This window comes from Pristis pectinata, chromosome 12 (genome assembly GCF_009764475.1).
Source record: "Pristis pectinata isolate sPriPec2 chromosome 12, sPriPec2.1.pri, whole genome shotgun sequence".
NCBI classification, from domain to species: domain Eukaryota; kingdom Metazoa; phylum Chordata; class Chondrichthyes; order Rhinopristiformes; family Pristidae; genus Pristis; species Pristis pectinata.
The window spans coordinates 26770848-26790546 of NC_067416.1; the positions used below are offsets into that span (position 1 = coordinate 26770848).

A 19699-nucleotide genomic window follows, 5' to 3' on the forward strand; every position below is an offset into this window, starting at 1 on the left:
GTACAAGTGACCATAATAAACCAATACCAATACCAATACATTGATGTATAGGCACGGGCAAGGTGTTGGGACTGAGGGTGCAGTCAGGACCACAGATCTCCATCCCAGTAATCATTAGAAGAAGTTTGCGACATGTATTCACAGGTTCACCTCATAACATTAGGGAGGTTAAATTCCTGTGCACACCACTGCATTGATATTGCAGTTTCTGACCATTCTGCTATCCTAGAAGATGGGAATTATTATCAAAGGAATGAATAGTGTGCAAGGTCCTGCCTATCCCTGGACATGCTCTTCCAGCAGGACAGATGTGGCAAAACTGGAGGAGTTTATTTTCCAACAGGAAAAAACAAATGGTAAAAACAGTATCATTTACTTCCGAATTTCTGCAGATGAAAGATATGCCACAGGGCTATCAGACAAGCAGTAATATTCCAGGAGCAGGGAAGATTGGACAAGGAAATCATAATGTAGCTGAATTGTTCACCAAATGGTTAACACTGAGATCAAACCCAAGCTGCATGATTTCTAAACAGTTTCCAAAGATGGAGAAAGAAGAGATTGACTGTTCTCAATATTGGCCCCAAACCCACTTTGTCTTAGACTTGGGAATAGAGAGACACATGCCAAACATCAGTACATGAGTTGTTCAGGATCATAAAAGTTAAAAATTCATTTGATATCCTAAGTCATCGAGCAAAGTTTCATAAAATTACAGCAAAATAAAGATTTGAATCACTATCAAGCACAACATGATTTAATATACTCTCAAAAGATTTGGGTTCAATAAAAGAACTGTTTTAGAAACCTCAGCTTTAAACTATCTGCTTCTTTTCCTTTATTGTTTATTGTTTTTTTTCCATTATTTTTCCTTTATTGTTTTGTGGCACATTTATACTAGCTTTGCAAAGATTCTAAAATGACAAAATAACTCCCAAATATTTGTCTTGATGATAATTTCTGATCTCTGGTTCAACTCTTATCTGATGAATTTTGTGTAAAATCTTGCTCAGTAATTGAAAACCTTTAATTCATATTTCCATATGACATAGGAGATTGTTCAGCCCTTCAAATCTGTGTCATCTCCCTGAGCAATCCTATCAACCTCAGTGCCCCACTTATTAACCTGCAATCTATTCTCTTATAGATGCCCACTTATACCTTATTGCTTCCTCTGCTACACACCTACTCCAGGGGCAATTTACAGTAATCAATTAACCCAACAACAAGCATGTCTTTGGGATGTGGGAGGAAACTGAAGCACCTGGATGAAACCCACACTGTGACAGGGAAAACGTGCAAATGTTTTACAGGCAGCTCTGGAGGTTAGAATTAAACCTAGTTTGCTACAGCTGTGAGACAGAGGCATTTGCTGCAGCATCACTGAACCACCCATTAAGGAAAATCTCAAATTGTCCCAGAGGTTTTATAAAAGATGAAACATGCTCAGTAATGGAAAGTACAAATGAAGCCCTTGGCCACAGTATGCAGACAAGTGCCAGCATTTCCCCTCACAACTACTGATATTTCCCTGCAGAAGTGCCAGAAAGTCAGGGATTTATTCAAATGCACATCCTGATTTTACTGGCATTTTGTAAGCAGCTTTCTGCCACGAGGGAACACAAAGCCGTGGCTTTTTTCCAGCTGAGGAATCTGCCAGTACAACCTACACTGGGTTAGAGCTGTCTTTAGAACCACACCTTCATTTATTTTAATGGAGAGGAAAGCCAGCAGAGTAAGCTAATTTACAGGTTTTTGAACCATTTGAGTTTAATTCTTTTTAGGTGTTTTAGTTGTCTTATATCTTTAACACTTACTACTTATTTTAATATTTTGATAATTTTCTGATTGCTCTTGAATCTCCACTATTCAAAGTCTAGAGAAAGAAAGGGAAGGGAATAGGGAATTGGCTCTCCTGGGTAATGCAGTAAAGTAGCTGAAGGCCCTGTTGCTTTACACCATATTATCAATGATGATGAGGATGGCTTTATGTTGGTGGAACTATGCAATGTAAATGCAGACTTAGCATGGAGGATTATAGCTGAGCATTGATCACAAATTCTGGATCAATATGTTTCAACTGCATTCAGGCATCTCTGATGCATGATGGACTTGTTTATCTAATTTAAACCATCATCTGAAGTAATGTTAAAGATCCATTCTTCATAAAGGTTACACAAAAGATTTCTTGTGCTTAGGCCAGGTCTAAAGTTCCAATCAAGAATATAACTGCAACCCAACACTTTACATCCATCCAAGAAGTCCACACAGAGAAAATATCAATAAAACCTCATTCAATATTTCTCTTCTTTTTTGGATCCAATTTGATCTTTTGTCTGTTCTACACCTGCAGAGATTATTTTTACTTGTTGAGCCAAGTTACTGAAGCATGCACTCATCTAGGAAAAATTTTAGTATTTTCCTTTAGTACTATAGGTCCCTTGTACTCCTAGGTACTGCAGAAAAAAAATTGCTAAGAGGTCTTTTCATCACAGCCTTCAACTGCACTGTATTTCCTCTCCAGTTTTAAGAGGTTGGTGAAAACCAATGTTAAGTAAGCCGTACTCATTATAATCTGTCCATTGATATTCATTCTCGTGAAGTGTCTCAAGAAAACAATATCATCAGGAGAAAACTTGACAGGATTCTAGATTATCAATAACTGGTCTCATTAATTTTATACCACAGTTCTTCATTTTGGATCAATCTCTTCACTGCAGCATTTTATTCACTAACCTCCTTCCAGATTCAGCGTATATTCCATATTCCCAATAACACAACTGTCCCTGTATCTTGTAGGCATCTTGCTCAATGCACACAACCTAACCTTAGTATCTAATGAGAACAAAACGAATGATTCCACAGAATAAAAATATTTACTACATTTATCAGACATGAGCTTGGTATCACTGGATAGTTCCTACTAAATACATTTGAATCCAATATCACATTTGAAGTGTAGGTATAAATGTAGTGGTTAGCATAACGCTATTACAGTGCCAGCGACCCAGGTTCAATTCCTGCAACTGTCTGTAAGGAGTTTGTACGTTCTCCCCGTGTGTCTCCGTGGGTTTCCTTTGGGTGCTCCGGTTTCCTCCCACATTCCAAAGACGTACGGGTTAGGAAGTTGTGGGCATACTATGTTGGTACCTGAAGCGTGGCGACACTTGCAGGTTGCCCCCAGAACACTCTACGTAAAAGATGCATTTCCCTGTGTGTTTCAATGTACACGTGACTAAGGAAGATATCTTATCTTATCTTAAACGGGTCCAGTTAAGCAAGTTTTTAAACTTTCTGTTTTTCATTATTCTGTTGGGCTATCAATTAAAATAACCTGGACACGGGTGTTGGTGAGTCTGTACTTGCTTCTCCTGTCCCAGCTGATGCTTTATAATGGCAAGCATAGACATAAAAATAGGAATTTTTAATGAGATATGATTTGAAACATTGTGACAGAAAAATATTGAATTACATTTTACTGACCTTTCAGGAGAAGATTAGTTATAATGTATGAATAATTTAAATCACATTGGATCTCAAGGTACCTGAAAAGATTTTTATAATATTGTGATTCTGATAGTCCATGAATCATGATGACTAAAAATCAATCTGCTTTACATTGTAACATATATTTTTTTTGCCACTCTTTGTTAAGGCACATTATTTTTTGTTTGGAACAGGATCGGGATAAGCTTCTGCATTACAGAAAACAAAAGAAGAAAGTTACAAAGGCGAGCAAGGTGAAACCAAAAGCTCCATTTTTGTCTTATTCACACTGTCATAGAATCATAGAAATGTACAGCACAGAAACGGGCTCTTATGGCCCACCTCTTCCATGCCAACCACGATGCCCATCTACCTACATTAGGTCCGTACCCCTCTACTTCTTTCCTATCCAAGTACCTGTCCAAATGCTTTTTAAACACCATAATAGTATCTGCTTCTATACATCCTCCGGCAGCTTGTTCTAAATATTCATCACCACCTTCTGTGTGAAAAATGTATGCTTCATATCTCCTTTAAATTTCTCCCCTCCACCTTAGACCTGTGCTCTCTAGTTTTGGACTCCCTGCCATGGGAAAAAATATTCTGACTATCTATCCCATCAATGCCTCTCATAAGCCTCAATAAGATCAATAAAACTCTACCTATTGTTTTAATGAGGAAACAGAAATTTAAACAAAATGTTTATGAATTAAAATGTAAGGGGTGGGATATGAGCAGTCTGCATTAAGCAGGTGTCTCCCTTCACCGTGGCTGAATCTGCCCACTTTCCAAGGTTCGGATTCCTTTAAGCATTTATGGTGTGCACTTGACAAGGCGATTCCCTTGGAATCAATGCTCATTCCACATTGAGGAAGGGAGCTAATCCCTGTTTTTGAAACAATAACTGAATGGCAGTCAGCTCCAAAGTGCAATGCAACCTGTTCCAAAAAATTCAGTCCTGGTTTTAGGGGCAGGTGTCTATGTCTTCGCAAATTCTCTTGAAGATATTACATGACATCAACTTTCCTTGAAGCAAAAATCTTCAGTTGCTAGAAATCTGAAGCAAAAGCAGAAATTGCAGGAAGTACTTAGTAGATCAGGCAGCATCTGTGGAGAAAGAAACAGAGTCAACATTTCAGGTCAATGGCCTTCTGTTGAAGAGTCTTTGATCTGAAATGTTGACTCTGTCTTTCTCGCCACAGATTCACTTGCCTTGATGACATATCCTCTGACGTAATTTCTGTCCATCATTTATGTAACATCTAAATAATCCTCAGCAACATCAGGCTGGAGACAAGGATAACCCAGGAAAAGGGTTGGAGATAGATTATTATAGACTGCTGCATATTTTTCTATATCCCAAAACTCAGAAAATGATCCACACAGGAAATCAGAAAAATCAGTCTCAGTAATTAGATTAGAGAGTAAAATTCCAGTTATGGTTTGAAAATCACTATGTAACCTGGTGGTTTTCCTTACACAGAATAAATATGCTTGAATATTTTCTCCCACTCCTCCCCCCCGCCACCTCTCCCTGGTGCCTATGATTTGTTTTTGAACCATCTATATTTTACATTAATGTTTGACCCTGTCACTCACTGATATGCAACAGAAGCAGCAAGAAATAAAAATGAAACTTTACAGGTGAGATAATTCCGGGGGAAAAAAGCCCATAAAATTCCCAGCTTCAGCAAAATTGACTATTTTAAATGCCATTTAATCTGCAATGTATTTCTAACTTTTATTACGAAACAAAGATAGCTGTTTCAGTACTTGCGTAGATCTTTTCATTGTGGCCTGCTTTGTCACATAAATCTACATGAACTAATTGGAAAATGTTGGCACCAAAGTACCAGGCTTCCAAATTCTACAGAATTACTTCCATCAGAAGATCTGATGAAGGCACATTCAGTCTATCTCTGGAAACTTCAAGTCAGATAGAAAAAGGCAACTAAGGAAATGCACAGTTGCCACTGTGAATATAAGCCTTAGGTGTATACACCAATGTATTCTGCAATATCATCATAATTTCAGTTGGTATTAGAATACCCTTACACATGCTGCACATGTTAATTCTTACTTTTTATTTACAGAAGCCAGTCGTGGAGACATTTTTTGGGTATGATGAAGAAGCATCACTTGATTCTGATGGTTCATCCATTTCATACCAAACAGACAAGACAGATCGAACCCCTTGTACACCAGAGGATGATCTTGATGAGGTGACAGAATTAGATGCATCTTTTCTTTGATGAAAAAGACTTTTAATGGATTGCAACAGGCATTAATCAAATGCTTCAAACGAACAGCTTTATGTTCACCTACATTTTTTTCAAATAAGCTGTTTGAAAATTGCTTATTGAGTAGTTTTAAACACGACATGTGATTTTCTCTTGTTCAACTGTGATATCTCTCATCATATGTTATTATTATCTTATTTCTGAAACGTTTTGAGGAAAACAAATCTTAAAACCCCAATATATTCTGAATGTCCCATTACTAAATGTAAATTATAAACTTTGTGGAAGTACTAGTCCCAGAAATTTCAAACATCTTATCTCCTCAAACTTCTTCTCCCCTTGGTTACCAGCACCCCCATGGTCCACACTCCCATCTTTATTCCCTATCCCTTTCTACACTCTACTCTTGCTCGACCTTCACAATCATCTTTCCTATACTCCAATGACCTACCTGAGGGCATCTAAGGGTGCAAAGTAGGCATTTGAATTGTGCAAATGAGACAAAAAAACCAATGAGTGTGGCCAGGATCATTCTCTGCTTATAATGATGGGTTGGTGCCAGGTTCCAGACCAATCTTTGGCATGAATTCTAACTGTAGCATTTATAATTTCCACAGTGTGGCTCTGTCGCAGTGTATTTCCTGGAGAGTAGCCAATGGGTGAATTGTATTCATCTGGGTCCCACAGAAACCAATGTTCTTGGATTCTACCCTCACTCCTCTACCCTGTTTTTTGTCAAGTAAATTGGGTTGAATTCCAGTTCCTGCCAGGCTCTTTTGTTTGGTGGTAGGATTACTGCTGATGTCCTAGCTGCGCGTTTGATTCACTCACTGGTTCACTGTTCATCAGCCTGCTCCCTTCGATTCCCTTGATTCTTACTACTACATTTTAACCTACAACATAGTAACCTACCAACAATGTGCCTGCTATACCCAAGAGAGTCCTATAAATTAATACATTTATAAATTAAAAGTCTTTGTTTTTGCATATAGTCATTAGGGTATATCTTGACTCTATATGAAGGCACGAAGCAGGAGTTAGTGAATATGTAACTATGTAAATACAAATTAGGAGGGCTATGATTGCTCATTACCATATATCTTACACTATCACAAAGTCAAGATTTACGGTAGAGTGTGATTTCTGATATATGATGAAAATAATTCTTTGCATTTATGATGTTCTTATATCTAAATACTGATATATAATCAAAAAAACTTCAAAACGGATATGTTATTCTTCCTGATTTGATTTGTTTGTCCTCACATTTCATTTTGTGAGGAAAGGATTGTGTGATGTACTGGTAATGAAACCTTTGACAATGCCATAGGTAAAGTAGTGCCTTTGAATTACATGGTAGTGGCGCAGGATGACATTTTTTCCATGGCAGAAGCATCTCAACTCAGCTTGCTAGCTGGTCCAATGCCAGAATTAAACTGTTTGGTGTGCAGATTTCCTGCCCTTGGCAGAAGACCCTACCCACTGCCTGTGAATTTAGTGTTTTGCCTGAAACATAAAACTTTCACTGAAAAAACATCAAATTATCAGTTTTACAGCATTTTGGAGACTAAAAGCTTTGTAGTTGATGAAAATTTAGGACATTCTGATTTAGGTCCTGGCCTGATTTACTTAAACACAATAATGTTACATTCATTACCCAAAATATAAGCATGTGATACGACTGAGGTGACAGATTACTGAAACATCTGAGTGTGTTCCTCACTTGTTATGCTTAGGGAATGGCAAAAGAAGAGACAGAACTTCGCTTTCGTCAACTGACTATGGAGTATCAGGCTTTGCAGAGAGCGTATGCTTTGCTGCAGGAACAAGTCGGTGGAACGTTAGATGCTGAAAGGGAAGTCAAGGTATTGGTAGAAATAATACATAAATAAAGAGCTGCAGATGCTGGAAATTTGAAATAAAATGAGAAATTGCTGGAAATCCCCTCCCACCAAATGAAAAGAAAGCACGGAAAGCCTTATCTGCATCATCAGACTCACCTCGTCTATTGGAGACAAATCCATGTTATTTTTAGTTACATGTTTTTCTGTGACTTGGTTAGTTTTGTGGTGTTCCATAATGTATGAATAAAAGGCCACATGATATTAGATACCTTTAGGGTCTGTACTTATTTGACTTTGGGCTATAAATACATTTTCATTTTTGATGACATGTTCAATGTGTTCAAACAATGTATTTTTTTACCTCTAATTTTTAAAAAGGTATTTTTATATTTAGGAAGAAACACTATAATTGTTTCAAGGGATAAAACGCTGTGCTTTTAGTGGGGAGTGAGTTGGGCAGGGATTGTGTAAAGTCTGTGGATGATAGAGGGGTTCTACATCAGGAATGAGGCTGGAGGAGGGTAGAGCTGATAGGGAGAAAGGCTGGGGTGTGGTTGCATGGACAATGAAGGGAGAGGAATGGACATGTGGATGCAGAGCAGATCAGAATTTGCAGGTTTGAATGGGAATGGGTTCAAACTCTGCCTCCATATTATAAAACGACAAGGCAAGAAACAATGACTGGTGTGTGAAATGAGGGAATCAGAACAACCGTGGTATTGGCACTGAGATATCGTACTGGTTAGTGGTTTGGAGGGTTGGTCATTCTCTCTAGGTGAAGCTAGCAGAGTTCGATAAGGCCACTCTGTAAAACATGACTGTAGTGAACAATATTCTTCACCCTTTCCCTCTTTTATTTTCTTCCTCTTAGACTCGTGAACAACTGCAGGCAGAAAACCACCGATATCAAACTAAAATTGAAGACTTGGAGAAAGCTCTTGCACAACAAGGGCAGGTAAAAATTAACTGCCTGATGTATAACATTCTGGTTGACAAAGAGGGCAGTTTTATTTCCTACAGTTTTGAATGGGTTGGGTCAGGGGGTGGATGCGATGGTGTGGAAATAATTTGGTGAAAGTGATGCTCCACTAGAAATTCCATACGAAATTAGTGAGTAGCACAAGATTTATTGGGAAATAAATGTGAAACAGGCTGGCAATCTCAGTGTGGTAATTGGTCATTAAAAATGAAATCAACATGAGTTTGGGACTTTAATTTAATGCACACAAGCCTCACAAGCTTCCTGGAGCTAACCTATGAAACCAAACTGAAGTTATAGCAGATTGGATTGAAAAAATGTTAACACAGAACATATTAACATAGAACGGTACAGCACAGGAATAGGCCCTTCGGCCCATGATGTCTGTGCCGAGCATGATGCCAAAGTAAACTAAGAGGCAAACACATCTGTACCTATTAGATCCTTGCATCTGCTTTCCTGGAAAACTCAAAAAGTCTGCATCTACAAGAAAATATTTCTGCAGCACTACACAAGATTCCCAAGCAAGCGTCAGTTGTCTTTGTTTGTTGGCTGTCCATTTTTCCCAATCTTTTCACACTTCCAAGTAGGATTAACAGCTGGTTGCTCGGAGAGGAAGGATGCCCTTTTAAAACATGGCTGATAGCACCCATGAAGAACCCAACCAATGAGGCTGGATGTGGTGTGACCAATGCTATCTGACAACCAGAAGTCTCACTGAACAAGTCCATGAATGACCTGGAGGTGCCCTGCAATATGCAGCACCCAGAGTGTCTGCAATGGTGATGGTGAGTTGTGCTTTGCATAACATTGTGGAGCAGTGAAGGGTGGACATAAAGGCCACAGAAGATAAGAAGAAAAAGCCGAGGCATGAAAGGAGGAAAAAGATGATGCAGGCAATGCAAGAGAAGTGGTGCACATTGCTGACCAGGAAACCCCACATAGCGCTGTCAGTTCACCCATCTAAAAGCTGGATACCAAACCCCTTTTCCTTCCCCACTTCCACCAATGCCAACCAGTCCTGGAAACAACCAGGCCAGCCTTGTCCAGCCACCATTGTTCAATATTAATTCATACCTCACTACTCCAGACAAGTTAAAATGCCACTTGTCAATCACCAACCACAAGTTCCCAGGACCAGAAACTGATATTAGCAAATAGGATTTATGTGAATGCAAAGAATGTAAGATCCTTGCATGCTCAAAGTAGCTAAGTCCAAATCTGTTGTTTTGCAGCGGCAGTACAGTGCAAAGACATAAGATTACTATAAATTACAGAAATAAATAAATAGTCCAGAAAAAGGAATAACGAGGTAGTGTTCATGGGTTCATGGACCATTCAGCAATCTGATGGCAGTGGGGAAGACGTTGTTCCTGAATCGTTGAGTGTGGGTCTTCAGGCTCCTGGACCTCCTCCCAGATGGTAATAATGAGAAGATGGCTTGTCTCAGATGGTGAGGCTCCTTGGTGATGGATGCCGCTTTCTTGAGGCACCGCCTCTTGAAGATGTCCTGGATGGTGGAGAAGGTTGTGTCCATGATGGAGCTAGCTGAGTCTATAACCCTCTGCAGCCTCTTGAAATCCTGTGCATTGGAGCCTCCGTACCAAGCTGTGATGCAACCAGTCGGGATACTCTCCACCATACATCTATAGAAATTTGTAAGAGTCTTTGGGGACATACCGAATCTCCTCAGACTCCTAGCAAAATAGAGCTGCTGGTGTACCTTCCTTGTGAATGCATCAATATGTTGGGCCCAGGATAGATCCTCCAAGATGCTGACGCCCAGGAACTTGAAGCTGCTCACCCTTTCCACTGCTGATCCCTCAATGAGAACTGGTGTGTGTTTTCCCAACTTCCCCTTCCTGAAGTCCACAATCAATTCCTTTGTCTTGCTGAGGTTGAGTGCGAGGTTGTTGTTGCGACACTACTCAACCAGCTGATCTGTCTCACACGTGCACACCTACTCATCACCATCTGAGATTCTACCAACAACAGTGGTGTCACTGGCAAATTTATAGATGGCATTTGAGCTGTGCTTAGCCACACAGTCGTGAGTGTACAGAGAGTAGAGCAGTGGGCTAAGCATGCATCCTTGAGGTGTGCCTGTGTTGGTTGTCAGCAAGATGGAGATGTGTTTACTGATCCGCACTGACTTTAGTTTCCCGATAAGGAAGTCAAGGATTCAGTTGTAGAGGGAGGTACAGAGACTCAGATTTTGAAACTTCGTGATTAGTACTGAGGGGATGATGGTGTTGAACGTCAAGCTGTATTGGATAAACAGCATCCTGACATGATTTGCAGTTGTACTTCAAAGTAGAGTGGAGAGCCAGTGAGATTGCTTCTGCTGTAGACTTGTGGCGGTAGGCGAATTGCAGAAATGTGTAAAACCGCATTTGTTGTGGATGGTGTAACTGCACTGTACATATTAAATGCTATTTATCTCCAATCAGAATAAGCAGTATTATCTTCATATTTCTAAGGATATGAAATGGATCGAGGAGAAGCAAGCACTTTGTCGTTGGAACCAAGAACTACTAGAAAAGGTATTTTCTTTACTCAGAATACAGGTGCAACTACAAAAATGTTCTGCCATTAATTGAATTTTCTATTTTTCTTGCAGCATGATTTAAGATCTAAGGCATCCTCATTGCAACATCCAGAAATAAGATTTAAATGAACCTTGTGTGCACATTTTCATAGATTCGGCAAATGGAGACTGAAGAAAATCGCCTTCGGCATGAGGTACAGGATGCGAAAGACCAAAATGAGCTTTTAGAGTTTCGCATTCTGGAACTTGAAGTAAGAAGAACTTAAGTGTCTTTTACCCATTTCCTTTCTCTTTGATCAAAATAAATCTGCTGATGTTAAGCTATCAGAGTAGAATTGCTCTGGTTATTGCACAGTCCAATGATATTCGTGAGGATTTATTCTGTTTATGTATTCCTTTAAAGCCTCAGTACAATTTGACCATAAATGCCAAACCAGGGCAATCTTCACAAACTATTTAACACAATTGATACAGAGGGGACATAAGAACACTTCCCTGTTTACAAGCTTGCAGAATACATTACTGCTAACATATCATGGTTGGCTTATAATCTTCTGGTACAATTCTTATCATTTGTTTAAAATAACACTATTGAACCCTTCCCCTTTTCTACTTGGAGGTTATTTTGAGGACACTGGTATTTGTTAAGCTGTTACCTCAAATCCTATTCATTAATTTAATTACTCTGGTTAATTATTTTTTTGTATATTAAATCCATTTAAATTTTCTTTTACTGATTGAATTTTTTAAGACATTGAATGACAAAATCAATTGTGCATTTTTCCTCAAAAGAAAATTCATCTTTCAGGAACGAGAACGGCGCTCACCTGCCATCAACTTTCATCACATCCCATTTCCAGAGGAGACAAGTCCTCTTCAGGTGTACTGTGAGGCAGAAGGTGTAACAGTAGGTGACCTCTATTATTGTATTTCTCTAATAAAAAGAGTTTAATTGTCACAGATGATTGTGTTAATGCAATCTGTTAAGCATTTCTTATTAAACTTTTCCCATGTTTTGTCAGGACATTACAATAGCAGATCTTATGAAAAAGCTGGATATTTTAGGAGATAACGCCGTAAGTGTATGTTGCTTTTCTGATCATGGATATTTCCCTTTATACTATATAAGCTTGTAAGTGGGGGATACAAGGGTGAATCACAGAGCGGTGTTAACCATATGTGTATGTTATAAAACTATACAGTCTATTTACGTAAGAATCTTCCATCCAGCATACATCTATCACCATTTGAAACTCACAGTATAGAGTGCCAAAAATTTAGCTAAGTTTTCTCCTCAAAGTCAGGAACTTGGTATTTTTAAAGAGATACAGAAAAGTACATTGATTATTTTCACTTTCATCATGGAATTAACATTTAAAACGTTTCCCCATAACTGGGATATCTAACTATTGGCTTAGAAGAAACAGGCCATTTTAAATATGGCTCCCTCTTAAGCATCACACTAATTGTTCATCTGTATTAACATGTAGCTACCTGTTTAAAGCGCCAGTAGGCATGTACTTTGTGAACTTATCAATGTCCTTCCATCTTTTAAGAGACGGAAAACCAACTGGGCAATTTATAGGAACCAATTTTCATATCCCTGAAGTGAAAACTGGTTCCTACAAATTGCCCATCTGAGCATGTGAAAATTGGTTAGGAATGTGAAAATTGAATCCTACAAGTTGCCCAGTTCTATAATAGGAAAATTAGGGTGCTATCTCACAGACAGAAGCAAGATACGTATGCAATTCATGGAGGTTCTCTGATCACCCTGTTCTGTCCTCTGTCAGTAAATGCGTGGAGATACTGGTAAAGTTATACAATCTCATCAGTTGCTGAGCCCGAACACATACAGACAATGTCACATAAAACCTCGTAAATTGCTGAACTTCAATTACATACAATGTTTTTTTCCTATTCAAAAGAAATAAAGTGTCTTCTGAATCAAGTAAAATCTTCAACATTAGATGATTAAGGATGAAGTGATTAAGAGCAACAAATCATAGAGACAGAAACTCATTTTTTACTCACATTATAACACAATATTTTTGTCATATTTGCAATGATTCAAACCAGAAACTTTTTACATAATTGGGGACCCACCTCACTCATTTCCATAGGGTTTCTCACATCTTCCACATTACTTTCAGTGGATACAGGAATGTAACTTCAATCTAAGGATGACATTGCATGTCTTTGACCCAGATCAAGTTGGGCTGCATGACTCAGTACATTGGGAGACAATACATGGGGGCACTGGCATGGAATAAGGAAAGAAGCATGCATTATATAAAAAGAAAATACTAGAATGTTTCATTTTTAATTTGCTATCTATTTATTTACTTACCAATTAGAATTTGACCAATGAGGAACAAGTGGTTGTGATTCAGGCCCGAACAGTTTTGACATTGGCAGAAAAGGTAACATTTACATTTCTTTATTGTACTGGTTAACATGAAACAAACTAGTAAAAATCCTCCTGGACACCAAAGGGATAAGAATTTGAATGGGACAAGAATTCATTAATAATTTGGATGTGTATTGTGCTTAGGTGAAAAGGAAATTAAAGAGAAGATGGTGACATATAAAACTAAGCTTTCATTTCAAATGGTTGCTTACACAAAATAGCAAGAGGGTCATATTGAGTTAAAAATGAGTCTCACTTGTTAAATTCTGTTTGTGTGCCCGATTATATTTTATTCAACTTCCAGTGGCTACAACAAATTGAGGTGACAGAATCTGCTCTCCAGCAAAAGATGAATGACATTGAAAATGAAAAGGTATGCAGTAAGCACATATGATACTAATGATTTTAAAGATACTAGGTGAGAGACTTTGAAGTTCCTTAATTGGTTCCTTGCTAACAGGAGCTTTTCAGTAAACAGAAGGGCTACTTGGATGAAGAACTGGACTACAGAAAACAGGCCATGGACCAGGCTCATAAGGTACAGTTTTATTTTCAGTGAAACATCACTCTTAATTAAAAATACATAAATTCTTTACATGTCCACTTACTGTAAAGAAGTCCAGTCCCCCAATGGATTTTGCAAATGGCGCATGAGAACACCACCAGCAGCATATTTCCCTTAAAATCAAGCACTATCCCAGCTTGGTAACATATCAGAGATCCTTCATTATCGCTGAGTCTATATCCTGGAACTCCAAATGTGGGAGAACCTTCACCAGAAGGACCGCAGTGAGTCAAGTCTGTGGATTGTCACATCTTCTCAAGCTCACTTAGGGGTGCACAATAAATGCTGACCTTACAACACACACAAAATGCTGGAAGAACTCAGCAGGTCAGGCAGCATCTATGGAGGGAAATAGTTGACGTTTCGGGTTGAGACCCTTCATCAGGACTGTGCTGACCTTGAAGGCAATACCCAGATCCTGAAAATAGATAGATAGATAGATAGATAGATAGATAGATAGATAGATAGATAGATAGATAGATAGATAGATAGATAGATAGATAGATAGATAGATAGATAGATAGATAGATAGATAGATAGATAGATAGATAGATAGATAGATAGATAGATAGATATGTGTGTGTATGTATAGTATATAAAATATAAAATGGTTGTAATATAAAAGGGAAGATGTGAAATTTTTTTTCACCCAGAGGATGGTAGAGGTCTGAAAGCTGATTTTTGAAAGGGCAGTGGAGGCAGAAACCCTCACCACATTTAAAAAAAGTGCCTGGATATCTATGTGAAGAACAGTGACCTATGGGGCTACAGATCAAATGCTAAAGGTGGGGCTAGGTTGGGCAGTTCATTTTCAACTGGCACAGCCATGATAAACCAAAAGCCCTCCTACCATATTGTAAATTTTCTATGTTTCTATTATTTCTGTGTGTTGGCATTATTTCTCTTTACTCTGTCAAGTTGTATTATGATATACTGAGATCATGATAATAGTCTTTTCATAATGATATAAGTTTGAATGATTCTGACAGTTGTAACAAACAACAAAAGACTATTAAGATGATTAAACTCTTTTATGGGACTAAAATGTAGGAATAGTGACAAATTACTAGGATATTCTCTGTCAGATTTTATAAAACACAATACTGAATGGTCAAATAGTTCTGCCATGCTAGGCCTATATTGAAGTGACTGGAAAGCATAGAAAATTGTACAGTACATTGGTCAATGTTTTGCTTTAATTAGAAACTTCCAGAGCCTATTTTTAGCCATAGAGATGCAAAATACAAGGACAATAAAACAAAATGGAAATCTGAAATAAAAACAGAAAATGCTGGAAACACTCAGCAGGTCAGGCAGCAACCGTGGAAAGAGAAACAGAGTTTACATTTCAGATCAAAAACCTCAAGGAAGCAGTGGAAGGCCCTCAGACCATCCTGGTGTGGGATGGAGCAGTAGAGGAATGGTATGTTCATTGTAAAGAAAAGCCAGTTGTCAAGGAAAAAGTTAAGAGCCATCGGACCCCTGATCCAGTCCCTTCCTATTTATATCCATGACACCTCCGATGCCCTCTGCCCCTTTGACAATGTCCAGTTCCTTGGTCCCAACCAGCCCATCTTTACCATTTACCAGTTCCTATACACCAACATTTGCCTGGCTGAACTTGATCTCCCATTGAACTCATGTACTCCCAGATCAAAGGTGTAGCTAAGGGAACTCACATGGACCAAGCTGCATCTGTCCCTCTAAGGGATATATGGAACAGTGTTTGCTTCAGTCATGCCCCCCTCCATCAGCTCTTTTTCTGCTGCATTGACTGAATTAGTGCTGCTTCCTGCATTCATACTGAACTCAAAAATGCCTTTACCTTTGCTACCAATTTCCACCCTGCTCTCACCTTCACATGCTCCATCTGTTACTCTTCCCTTCCCTTTCTGGACCTCTCTGTTTCCATCTCAGCAACAAACATCCTTTACAAACCTATTGACTCCCATGGCTCCACTTTTCCTTCTCCCAGCCTGCCTCCAGTAAGAACGTCATTCCATTCTCCCAGTACCTCTGGCTCTGTCATATTTGCTTTGATAATGAGATGTTCAACACAGGTGACTCTGAGGTGTCTTCCTTCTTCCTAAACCATGACTTTGCCTCTACCATAATGAACAGAGCCCTTGACCACATCTCATCTATTTCTCACACCCCTGCTCTCATTCCTTCTCCCTCTGGAATTACCAAGAATAGCTCATCCTCACCTTCCAACAACACTAACCTCACCATCTCACAGATTCCTGCTGTCTTATCTACCCCTTCCACAGCCTCTTTAGAACTTGAAACTAACTTGTTTTCTCTCTTTCCCAGTTCTGACAGAAAGTCTTCAACCTAAAACTTTAAATCATTTCTCTTTCCACAGATGATGCCTGACCTGCTGAGTGTTTTCAACATTTTCTATTTTTAACTACAAAGTACAATAACAATTTTCAGTTCTTTAATAAAGACATCAATTCAATACTCTACAATTAAAGGCATATATTTAACAATTTGTCACAAAAAAATGAATCATCCTTCTCTTGCCGGGCTAGGTTTTATAAAAGCATTAGTTTATAATTTACAGCCAGCAGCTTGTCCATACAACAGCTGAAAAGAGCCAGCTAAATCACAGCTTCTAGTCTTGCCAGCTGTCAAAAATATTGATTAAGCTTTCTGACCTTCAGAAACTTCTAAGAACAATTAAAATCTATTTAATCTACTGAAAATGTAAAAAAAGTTCTTAAAATCAAACTCAAACACTTCAGTAGTTAAATAAGCTCAATCTAGTTTAGTAAAAGTTCAAATGAGCTAATATTTACTTTTCTCCCTTGTCGCCATTCCCCTTCATTGTAAAAAACAGGAAAGTTGGCCCCATGCCTGAGTCTAACTTGGTACAATTGTTTAAGCACATCCCTGTGATAAGTAGGGGGCATTGAACCAACCATAGAACCATAGAACAATACGGCACAATACAGGCCCTTCGGCCCACCATGTTGTGCCGCCCTTCAAACCACACCTAAGACTATCTAACCACTTCCTCCCACATATCCCTCTAACTTAAATTCCTCCATATGCTTATCTAACAATCTCTTGAACTTGTCCAAAGTATCAGCCTCCACCACCACCCCAGGCAGCGCATTCCACGCACCAACCACTCTCTGGGTGAAAAACCTCCCTCTGACATCACCCTTGAACTTCCCACCCAATACCTTAAAGCCATGTCCTCTTGTTTTGAGCATTGGCGCCCTGGGAAAGAGGCACTGACTGTCCACTCTATCTATTTCTCTCAATATCTTGTATACTTCTATTATGTCTCCCCTCATTCTCCTTCTCTCCAATGAGAACAGCCTTAGCTCCTTTAGTCTCTCCTCATAATCCATACTTTCTAATCCAGGCAGCATCCTGGTAAAACTCCTCTGCACCCTTTCCAATGCCTCCACATCCTTCCTATAATGAGGCAACCAGAACTGTACACAGTACTCTAAGTGTGACCTAACCAGAGTTTTGTAAAGCTGCATCATCACTTTGCGGCTGTTAAACTCGATCCCCCGGTTTATGAAAGCTAACATCCCATAAGCTTTCTTAACTACCCTATCCACCTGCGAGGCAACTTTCAATGATGTGTGGATATGAACCCCCAGATCCCTCTGCTCCTCCACACTGCCCAGAATCCTGCCATTTACCTTGTATTCCACCTTGGAGTTTGTCCTTCCAAAGTGTACCACCTCACACTTCTCCGGATTGAACTCCATCTGCCACTTGTTAGCCTATCAATATCCGTCTGAAGCTTCGACAGCCCTCCACACTATCCACAACACCACCGATCTTTGTGTCATCTGCAAACTTGCTAACCCAGCCTTCCAACCCCTCATCTAAGTCATTAACAAATTTCACAAAAAGTAGAGGTCCCAGAACCGATCCCTGCGGGACACCACTAGTCACAGCCCTCCAATCCGAATGCACTCCTTCCACCACAACCCTCTGCTTTCTACAGGCAAGCCAATTTTGAATCCACATGGCCAAGCTTCCCCGGATCCCTTGGCCTCTGACCTTCTGAAGAAGCCTACCATGCGGAACCTTGTCAAACGCCTTACTAAAATCCATGTAGACCACATCTACTGCACTACCCTCATCAATCTTCCTGGTCACCTCCTCAAAGAACCCTATCAGGCTTGTGAGGCAAGATCTTCCCTTCACAAAGCCATGCTGGCTGTCCTTAATCAGTCCATGTTTCTGCAAATGCTCATAGATCCTATCTCTTAGAATCCTTTCCAACAGCTTACCCACCACAGATGTAAGGCTCACCAGTCTGTAATTACCTGGACTATCCCTACTACCTTTTTTGAATAAGGGGACAACATTCACCACCCTCCAAACCTCCGGTACCATCCCCATTGACAACAAGGACTCAAAGATCCTAACCAATGGTTCAGCAATCTCCTCCCTCGCCTCATTAAGCAGCCTGGGGAATATTCCGTCAGACCCCGGGGACTTATCTGTCCTAATATTTTCTAACAACTCCAACACATCCTCTCTCTTAATATCTACATACTCTAGAACATTACCCTCACCTACACTGTTCTCAGCATCATCAAGACCCCTCTCCTTGGTGAGTACTGAAGAGAAGTATTCATTGAGAACCTCACCCACTTCCACAGCTTCCAGGCACATCCTCCTACCTTTGCCTTTAATTGGACCTACCTTTACTCTAGCCATCCTTCTGCTCTTTACGTACGAGAAAAAAGCCTTGGGATTCTCCTTAACCCTACTCGCCAATGCCTTTTCACGTCCCCTTCTCGCTCTCCTCAGCCCTTCCTTAAGCTCCTTCCTTGCTACTCTATATTCCTCACGAGCCCTGTCCAATCCTTGCTGCTTACACCTTATGCTGCCCTCTTCTTCCTAACTAGTTGTTCCACCTCTCTCGTCACCCACGGTTCCTTCACCCTACCATTCCTTCTCTGCCTCACTGGGACAAATTTATCCCTAACACCCTGTAAAAGATCCCTGAACATCGACCACATCTCCATAGTACATTTCCCTTCAAAAGTGTCACCCCAATTTACACTCCCAAGGCAATGACTTTGTCTTCCTTCGCTGGACTTCTTAACAAATTCAGCATCAGAGCACAGCCAGGAAACAACTATGAACAGCTAACCACAAATGCATACTTGTAAAAATCCCAAAGTTAAAGACTGTTACCTGGGGAAATATCAGCATCGTATGTAGGAATTGCTGATATTTCCCCATGAAGTCAAGGCCATTTGAGAAAAACACAAGGTACCTCAACATTAGGGATAAGCAGCAGCCTTGTAACTGTAGCTTGTAACTGTATGCTCATGAGCAACACACGTGTTTGTTTTACAATAGCGGATTCTGGAGCTGGAAGCCATGTTATATGATGCCTTGCAGCAAGAAGCAGGGGCAAAAATGACGGAGCTTTTGTCTGAAGACGAACAGGAGAAGCTGAAAGGAGCAGTGGAGCAATGGAAACGGCAGGTCATGAGTGAGCTCCGAGAGCGTGACGCACAAATACTGAGGGAGCGGATGGAACTTGTCCACCATGCCCAACAGGTAAGAAATTAGTTAACTGTTTCCCACACCAAGAAAGACTCATTCAGAAAAGACTGTAAATGTCTCTATGCTAT

The 19699-nt window shown here is 39.7% G+C and overlaps 1 protein-coding gene across 15 annotated transcripts in view; it reads left to right on the forward strand.

Moving 5' to 3' along the window:
• The window catches only part of jakmip3 (Janus kinase and microtubule interacting protein 3), a 118409-nt gene that overhangs the window by 94645 nt on the left and 4065 nt on the right, over positions 1 to 19699 (forward strand). For 4 of the 15 annotated variants that reach the window (XM_052027299.1, XM_052027300.1, XM_052027307.1 and 1 more), the window contains 12 exons: positions 3681 to 3740; positions 5580 to 5708; positions 7463 to 7591; positions 8442 to 8525; positions 11030 to 11092; positions 11250 to 11348; positions 11906 to 12004; positions 12120 to 12179; positions 13455 to 13520; positions 13812 to 13880; positions 13968 to 14045; positions 19422 to 19625. In XM_052027299.1, the coding sequence (XP_051883259.1) occupies positions 3681 to 3740; positions 5580 to 5708; positions 7463 to 7591; positions 8442 to 8525; positions 11030 to 11092; positions 11250 to 11348; positions 11906 to 12004; positions 12120 to 12179; positions 13455 to 13520; positions 13812 to 13880; positions 13968 to 14045; positions 19422 to 19625 (1140 nt within the window). The remainder of the gene's footprint in view (positions 1 to 3680; positions 3741 to 5579; positions 5709 to 7462; positions 7592 to 8441; positions 8526 to 11029; positions 11093 to 11249; positions 11349 to 11905; positions 12005 to 12119; positions 12180 to 13454; positions 13521 to 13811; positions 13881 to 13967; positions 14046 to 19421; positions 19626 to 19699) is intronic. The other 11 variants (XM_052027301.1, XM_052027304.1, XM_052027309.1 and 8 more) reach the window with 7 other exon arrangements.